Source organism: Jaculus jaculus, chromosome 2 (assembly GCF_020740685.1).
Source record: "Jaculus jaculus isolate mJacJac1 chromosome 2, mJacJac1.mat.Y.cur, whole genome shotgun sequence".
In the NCBI taxonomy this organism is placed as follows: Eukaryota; Metazoa; Chordata; class Mammalia; order Rodentia; family Dipodidae; genus Jaculus; species Jaculus jaculus.
Genome location: NC_059103.1, coordinates 196,513,119 through 196,521,960, shown reverse-complemented (window position 1 = coordinate 196,521,960; position 8,842 = coordinate 196,513,119). Strand labels below are relative to the sequence as shown.

General features: G+C 56.6%; 1 protein-coding gene across 6 annotated transcripts in view; it reads right to left on the bottom strand.

The window, feature by feature from the left end:
• Window positions 1-954: 954 nt before the first annotated feature.
• Jrk (Jrk helix-turn-helix protein) overlaps window positions 955-8,842 on the bottom strand; it is a 52,677-nt gene continuing 44,789 nt past the window's right edge. Inside the window, exons 1-2 of one of the 6 annotated variants that reach the window (XM_045142623.1) lie at window positions 5,776-5,808; window positions 955-4,155 (exon numbers count right to left, since the gene is read on the bottom strand). In XM_045142623.1, coding sequence (XP_044998558.1) covers window positions 2,111-3,784 — 1,674 coding nt within the window. In that variant the 5' untranslated portion in view covers window positions 3,785-4,155; window positions 5,776-5,808 and the 3' untranslated portion in view covers window positions 955-2,110. Of the gene's footprint in view, window positions 4,156-4,920; window positions 5,632-5,775; window positions 5,809-8,842 lie in introns of those variants that run through there. The other 5 variants (XM_045142619.1, XM_045142620.1, XM_045142621.1 and 2 more) reach the window with 5 other exon arrangements.

Sequence of the window (8,842 nt, the reverse complement as noted above, 5' to 3'; positions counted from 1 at the left end):
GGGTCCCGAGAGGTTAATGGTAGATCTAGGACAAGTGTGTAAGCAGTGCCTGGGTAGAGGGCATGTACACAGGAAGAAAAGGCTGTGGTGGGAAGGGAGCAGCCAGGAGACCTGTGACACTGCAGAGGCCGAGACTTGCTCAACAGCGAGCTGGGCTTCTACATGGCGAGAAGGCAAGGCAGTAGGCCAGCTCACAGGAAGGGCCGGGCACAGTGGCCCACACCATCTGTGATGCCTGCACTCGGGCGGCTATGGCAGGACTGCAAGTCCCAGGCCAGCCTGCACTCCACACACGACAGTGTCAAGGGCGTATGGATGGCGTACAGCACACACCATCGGGCCACCTGAGCTTCTAAGAAGCTGGTCCTAAGTGGAGGACAAGGCTGTTCAGAGGATGTGAGGGAGAAGGCACCAAGGTGAGTTCCCACCAGGCACTTGACACCCCTTCCCTTGGGCATCTCCAGCACACGCCCCGAGGAAGCTGCCAATGGCTGTAGAGGAGGCTGGCCCCTGTCCCTCCCTGACACACGTAGCCTCAAGCCTAAGGGTGCTTCCTGCTGCTGCTGTTACGGATGGAGTGGTGCTCTGGAGCCAGAATTCATGCAACCAGTCAGGTGGCAATGGTCAGGAACGGGTTCTCAGTCAGTCAGCGTTGCTCCTGGGATGTAGCCTGATGGGCAAAAACCTTCAAGGGACCTAGGAGAGTGGGCAACTCTGTCAGCCATGCCTCATTCTCCCAGAGGGGACACATGCCGGCCACATGTCCTTCATCTGATGCTGCCAGCAAGAGTGGCTCCCGACCTCAGGCCTTCCGCAGCACCTCAAGCAGCCGCAAGTCTTCAGGGTGAGCCAGAAGCAGCACACAGGGATGCACACGGCACCCCAGGCGCACACAGGAAGTGGCGTGGTGGCAACATGACCCCTGGTGAAGAGCCCAAAAATCACAACAGAGTCTTCGACAACCATCCGTTGTTACAATGTTCACACACACACAAATCAAGATGCCCCCCCATGACTAGAGACAGGATGGCAGTGACCTCCACAATGCTTAGACAGATGCAGAAACATAGACCAACTGTCTCCCAAACTCCTTGGCTCTCAGGGGCTCTGGGGCAATAGCCTCAGTGAAGGTGATAACACGGGAAGGAACTATGTGCTAATTCAGATGCAAGGTCAAGGGCAAAGCCGTGAAAGAACATAGAAAAATACAGTTGCCTCATGTACAATGAGAACTAATCGCTACCCACAAAGGGAGTCACAGTGGCCATGGTGCTACCAAGATAGGAAGCTGTGAATCGACTACAAGGGCAGGAGAAAACAGTCACAGCCTCTGATGGCTGGCCTCAGGGAAGCCAGCCAGCGCAGAGCTCAAACCCTGAGTCAGGGCTCTGGGACTGGTGCAAATCTCAGACTAACTTCCACGTGCCTGTGCAAGGACTGTTCACATACAAGTTAGAGCTGTGACGTTCTGGGATGTGTACTGGCCTCTGAGCCAAGTGCTCAGACTAACATGTGGTGCCTGCAGTCCCCAGGGTGACCGCGACCAGGCGGCGCCAGCTCTCATCCCATCAACTCCGACACCATGGGATCCAGACTCAAAAGGGGGAGCCTGCTGTTGAGAGGGACACTGCAGAGGCCTGCTGCTGAGCATGGCTACTCCTGTCTGGGGTGAACACACGCTACCAGGACAGCATGGTCCCTAGGAGGGACACAAGGACTGAGGCCATAAGCTGAGTTGCAGCCCACAGCCAATGCCCCTAGGACTGGGCTTGGGGTCATCAGTCTGACAGACTGAGCCTTTCTGAGGACAGCCAGCAGGGCAATTCTTATGGACAGACACACCTCAACCCAATAGCATCGCTTGGCCAGCCAATGTGCAAGGCAGAATGGGCCCGCCAGCCCCGGATGCAGCTCGAGGAGGCCGGAGTGAGCTTGGGACAGGGTGTTGGTCTCCTGCATTCAGATAATCAGGCATCTGTGGCAGGGGATACAAGAAAACCTCAACCAGCCTGAACATGGGACCGGGCCCTTCTGCGTGACTGAGTGTCACCCCGACAGTGTGAGCGTGCACGCGGTGGAGCAGAGTGCACGTACTGGCTGCACGCGGCACTCAGTTGTCACCGGCCGTGGATGAGCAGGGCAAGACAGAGCGGGCTGTGAGCACACACCCCTCGGGGCGCTCTTGGCGGGCCTCGAGTTTGACCGCAGCCCTGAGCGCCACGCGCCGCAGCCGCAGCCGCTGCCGTCTCTGGAACACCGTGTGCAGCGCCCGCAGCTGCCCCACCTCCCGGGCGGTGAAGCACGGCTGCTGCTCCGCAAAGTGCAGGACCGCCTCGAAGGCCGCAGCCGCCCGCTCCCAGGCGGCCTCCTCGTCCTCGCCGGGGTCTTCCTCCGCCTTTTCCGAACGCCCGACTGTCTGGGCTGGCGCCACCACGCCGGTGACATCCAACGCCCTCCCTGCCACAGCCTGCTCTTCAGCCGGGCTGCTCTGGAGTCTGCTGCTGGGGCAAGATGGCCCTTCCCTCACAAGCTCAAGGATGTGGGCCAAGGTCTCACCGTGAGCCTGGGGGCTGCAGTGCTCAGCCTCCCCGTCTGAGGAGGAGCCTTCAGTGAACGTGACTGTGGGCCACAGCTTCCTCCAGGCCCGCCGGAAGACCTGGCTGGGCACAGCATTCCACGCGCACGCCACATTGACGACGGCGTCATTCATGCCAAGGCGCGTGGAGCAGGCCTGCAGGGCGACGGGAGGGTTGACGAAGAGCCTCATGAAGGCTCTGCGAATGCCCTGCTCCATGGGCTGCAGTAAGGAGGCCACGCTGGCAGGCAGGAAGATGGTGAAGACATTATCCGACACCAACTCGGAGTCCTGTGGGTGAGCCCGGGAGTGGTCCAGCAAGAGAATGGCCTTGCTGTCTTCGGGCAAACCTATGGTTCTAAAGTGTTCTCTCACTGAGGGGACAAAGATGTGATGGAACCAGTGTGAGAAAATCTCCTTGTCTACCCAGGCATTACCCTGGGCCTTATAGGCGACGGGCAGGTTCTGGATGCCTCTGAAGGCCCTGGGGCCACCATCCTTTCCGATGGCCAATGGTTTGATTCTGTGAGAGCCTGTGGCATTGGCACACATCAAGACAGTCAGCCTGTCTTTGCCCTGCTTGACGCTGGGCATGGCTCCACTGTCCGGGCTGGGATTCGGCAAGCACCGCCAGAAAAGGCCAGTCTCATCGGCGCTGTACACCTGCTCAGGGGACAGTCCGTGCTCGGCGGCCAAACTTCTGAAAAAGCCACAGAACTGCTCAGCAGCTTGGTGGTCTGCCACCTGCTTGTCACTAGACGCCTCTAACTTTTTAATCCCGTGCCTGGCCTTGAAGCGCCAAAGCCACCCTCCGGAGAACACGCAGGGCTCCGTCAGCCGCATCTGCTCGTAGAAGTCCTTGGCCTTCTCGATGAGCATGGGGCCTGACACGGGGACGCCTTCGGCACGCTTGACCAGGAACCACTCGTAGAGCAGCCGGTCCAGGTGCTCCAGCTTGGGCGTGTGCAGAGTGCGCCGCTGCTCCAGGGCCTGGCGCGAGTCCGAGCTGGCAAAGAACCGCAGCAGCTGGGCCTTGTGTGCCTTGATGTCGTACAGGGTGGACATGCCCACGTTGTACTCCTGCATCAGTGTCTTCCTGCTCTCCCCGCGCTCCAGCCGCATGCAGATGTCGATCTTTTCCCTCAGCGTCAGCACCACCCGCTTCCGCTTCCCCCCTTGGCCCTTTGCCGCAGCCTTCCTGGAGGCCATGGGGAGGGAGGTTGTGGGCTCGGTTGGGCCCTTCTCCTTCCAGCACCACGTTCCTCTCTGGGTTTCCTCTTCCCTAGCTCAGGCTCAAGCCGTGTCCCTTTTCAGTTCTGCCCTCCACCTGTAGCGGTGTCTTGCCTCAGCTTCCCCTTGGAGCTCTGGCACACTCAGGGAGCTTCTCTGTAAGGGAGGTGAGTGGCAAGGGTGCCCTGGGCTGTGGAGCGTGGCTGAGCCCTTGGCCTTCCCCACACAGATGGCAGAGCGCCCCTCAAACAGGGTGCCCAGGCTTCAGGTTAATGCTGGTTTCATGGCATGAGCGGCAAGTGCTTCTCTCCAGGGGCCCCAACGATGTCTCAGCCACTGCCCTTGAGAAACTGGAAAGCAGAAGAGAAAGAGGAGTGCTACCAGTCTAACCAAAGACACGGATCAGACACACCAGGACACCTGAAACAAGAGGGCCGCTCAACGCAGAGCTACCACCTAGTCCTGCTCACCTGCCCCGATTCCCTTCCTCTCTCCTTCCAGCCTGGCCTCTTGGCTCCTCTCATGCAAGGACTAAAGCCCAGAGCCTGCAGCACCAGCAACCACAGCACCCATGTTTCACAAAAGGCACACAGGAGTGGCGATGCATTCCCAACAGCCCCACAAACCTTACCTGGTCTGCTCCCTCTACCCTAGCCCAAGACAAGAAGCCAGATGACTACTTTTTTTTTTTTTTTTTTGCAGTACAGAAATGTATCCAAGACCATAATGCAAGAAAAATGAGGGTTATTTAAATGTAGTAGGGCTCCAAAGACACACACCAGGGCTGGAGAGATGGCTGCAAAGCCAAAGGATCCAGGCTCGACTCTCCAGGACCCACATAAGCCAGATGCACAAGGGGGCGCATGCATCTGGAGTTCGTTTGCAATGGCTGAAGGCCCTGGCGTGCCCATTCTCTCTCTCAGATAAGTTAAAAAAAAATTAAAAATATATAAAGACACACACCAGGTCTGTCACCACCAGGCATCTCTGAGTGAGCCCATTTCCCTGAGCCAGCTCCCAGTGTACAGAACTTGGTACTGGTCACTGGGGGCCTCCCATTTCATTCAGCCGTATGCGGACTGCCTGGACACAAGGCACAGATATGCTATGCACACCTTATCAGCAAGCAGCAGAAGTCACAGTCACAATCTGGGAGGGGCTGACAAGTGTCTGAAGCAGGAGCTGTGCACCCATGGTCTCTCAGCAATGACCCGCAGGTAGGTGCAGTGGTATAGGTGGCTGAACCACTGTGTTCCAGCTTTGAGGACCACGCACTTCCTTCAGCAATTAAGTCCTCCTGAGCTAGGTATGCTGGCTCGCACCTGTAACCTGAGAGCTAGCCCGCAGGTTGGTGCGGGAAGACTGCTGCCAGTTCAAGCCTACCGGGCCGACACAGCGGGTTCTAGGCCAGCCTGACCCACAGAGAGCAGACAGGCAAACACGACATGAAATGATGCTCTGCAACACTTTCGGAAGCGTCCTAACCTTGGGGGTTTGAAGTGAGAACTGACAACTCAAGGCCACGCGAACAAGCGCTGGTGCTACTCTCTGCTGCCCAGAGGAAGGAGTTGGGGGACAGAACACCGGGGGAGGGGAGCCTAGGGCTAGAGCTGGGCAGGGAAGGCGGGAGGCCTTCACTGCCATCCGCACCTACCCTGGGGTCGGAGGGGCACGGAACCACCTCTCACCTGCGGCCTGCAGGCGGAGGGACAGCTCAGGGGAAAACCAAGCAAAACCAAACACCGACAAAACAGGCGGGAGGTCGGCGCCCGCGCGCAGGGAGAAGGGCCAACATCCGGGGTGCGCCGCCATGGCGGGGGGGGTGCTCGGGGGGTCCGCGGGTTCCCGAGGCTGGTCGCGGGACCGACTCGGTCCCGGAGGGCGCGCCCGGGGAGCTCGCGGGCGGCCCCGGCGGGAGGCAGGACGGGGCGCGGGCGTGGCGCCCCGCTCGACCCGCCCGGCCCACTCACCTGCGGCCCCGCGCCGCCGCCGGAAGCGCCCGCGGGAGGCTGCCGGCCGTCCGCTCCTCCCCGCGTCCCGGCGCACTTCCGGGACGTTCTAGCCCGCGGGAGGCTCCGCCTCGGTGGTGTCGGCCTCTGTGAACCCGGGGCTGGGGGCAGTTCGGTTTGGGTTGCAGAATACACGATCCGGAGACGGGCTGTTTTTAACTCTTTCTTTAAATGCAATCTATATTTTTAGCATACACATATGTAGATAATTAGGTTTCATTATGGCATTATCATATGCTTTTTATTTCACTTCCTTCTCTTCTCCCCCATCTCCTTTAATCTCCCCCCCCATAGTTGCTCTTCCACTTTCATGCCCCCTGTGACCTTTTTTTTTTTCAAGTATTTTATTTATTTATTTGCAAGGAGAGAGAGAAAAAAATAGAGAGAGAAAGAATGGGCACACCAGCCCCTGCGAACAAACTCCAGATGCACCACTTTGTACATCTGGCTTTACGTGGGTCTTGGGGAATCAAATTCGGATCGTTAGGTTTTGCAGGCAAACACCTTAACCAGTGAGCCATCTCTCCAACCCCCACATGTGACCTTTAATCCTCCCCCTCTCTGCACCGGGGTGGTTTCTCAAGGTCACAGTATTTAGTTAACCAGACAAGGGAATGGCGAGACCTGAAGCCATAGGAAAGGGGGGGTTCAGAACTCCTACTAAGGAAAGGGTGGTGTTACAGGCTTCTCGGGAGAGGAGGGGAATCTCGTGTTGCCAGGAGCATCCCTGCCTTGCCCATATGGGATTTAAGGGTTAGCTGGCCATCTAGGTTCCAAGCCTACCTCCAGGTATCCGGAGCACCTGCTAAACTTCTTGGAGGAAGTGAGGTTTGGAGTGCTACCTCTCCATCCTGGGCAACAGGCAGGACTGGAAGGAGGTAGCATTCCTTGATATCTTCACTCTGGGGAAGTGGGACTTAGTTTCCCTAACAGTGAGGATTTCAAAGGTCTGGGCACGTTGGGGATTCTTGTCACAGCTGTTGAGAGCGGGAAGAGGCTGCTTGCCTAAAATGTGACACTGGCAAGAGGGGCCTACCTAGCCAGGCTACGGTGCCTAAGGTTTTAGGAAGACCCAAGGCCGGGGACAGAGCTTGGGCCCTAGGAGGCCTGGAGTTCGTCGCCACCTTGTGGTAGGAGGCTACTAATGCAGGGCGCGCACTGCTTGAGCTGTTTGCCAAGGATAGCTGCTGATTGCCATGAGCCAGTTTCCCTGGCAGGACCGTTATTTAGCTTGAGCCTCGCTTGTATTTAATTCAGATGATTTTGATGGTGGGTGTTGAAACGTGGTGCTTCGTGGAGACTCGAGAAGGGGTTAATTCCTTTTGCGTGTGGAACACATCTGCATCTAGCTAAGGGGGAGTGTATTGTGGGTATGTGGTTGGCTCCCTGAGCGCACCTAAATCCTAAATCCTAAAACATGTGAATATGTGCCCCGGTGTAGCAAAGGGGACTTAGAAGATGTGACTAAATTAATGTTCTTGAAGTAGGGAGTTTACTCTGATTGTCTGGTGGTCCCCATATGATCACAAGGGTCCATAGATGGTGTTGTAGTCAGCTCCTTGTTGCTAAGACAATCGTCCAACCAGACACAGCCTATGGGGGAAGGGGTCTTATAGCGTTCAGGGGAAGTTCCATAGATGTCAGAAGAAGCTGGATCTCCTTCATGGATCCAAGCAGGGAGACACCACCAAACAGCCGGCTCACACCAGCACCAGCGAGCACGAACCGCCAGAGCTCAAACTGCTCTCCACGCCTTTCGGGCTGGAATCAAGACCTTCCCCCAAATACATATTAGGGCTGGACTCCAAGTTCCCCCTCCAGTGATGCCCCCTCCCCAGTACTGCTCTGCCCACTGGGGCTTCAAAAATTCAAGCCTGAGTCTCTGCGCCACATGTGTGAACTAGCACAGGAGGTCCATCAGAAGACGACATGGTGAAGAAAGCAGCGTCAGTGGAGGCTGGGCCATGTGTCTGAAGATGGAGTGAGGGCCACCAGCGGCAAGTGCTGTAAAAGGCAGGAGAGAGGTTCTCTGGGAAAGCCGTTCTGCTGACACCTTAATCTTGGCTCCCTAAGGCTCACTTCAGGTCCCCCAACCTGCAGAAGTGCAAGATGATAACCCTGTGTTGTCTTATGGCTTTGCATTTGTGATGATTTGCTACCATGCCTTATAAATAGATTTTGGAAACTCGCAATTGCTTAATTTGCATCTTCCCTTGGCTCCCTGGACCGCGTGCCTCTCTGTCCTCATCCTCCCTTGCTGGATCCTTGGCTGTCTTTTCTCTGTCCATTTATGCTCCCCAGAGAATTTGCAGAATCTATGCTTTCAGACTAGAGAAGGCTGGCGGCTCCCAGTTCATGTCCCCTGCCAGGATTCTTTCCCTACAGTTCATACTGCCCAGCGGCAGACAAGGCTGTCCACAGAAACCTCACACGCGGCGTTTACAAGGCAGAGCTCGCGATCTTTCTGCCCAGCTTAGCTCCACCTGTAGTGTTCCCCGGCTCAGCAAATGAGGCTCCACCTATCACTTAGGATCATTTCTTTCCATCACACTCCAATTAACCAGGAGTTCCAATCGGTCCTGCCCACAGAATCTGTCCTTTGACCGCCCCTCGCCATCTAGCATCCTGAGCCTTGGTCTATCCCCTGGGATTGACTGTTGTTTCCTCCCTGGTTCCTTAGTTTCTGTCTGTACCTCGTTATCAGCTATTGCTTCTGCACCGTGAGCCACCGGAAATGGTGATTTGAAGAAGCAACCATCCTACAGCACATCACCCTCTGGGGCAGGAGTTGCATGGTAGAGTTAAGTGTTTGATGGAGGAAGAAACTGAGTCATAAAGCACACCAGGCACAGAGTAGAACTGGAACCTAGTGCTCCTGGACAGCCAGGCCCTTCCTGTGTGTGGCTCTCTACTGCCGCCTCATGGCCGTGGCATCACATTTCACAAGGTGAGACTTGGCTTGGAACTGGTTCGCCAGGTTCAAGTGCAAGTTCCCTCTGACAGTGAAGAAAAGAAGGTCTTAGAAAGA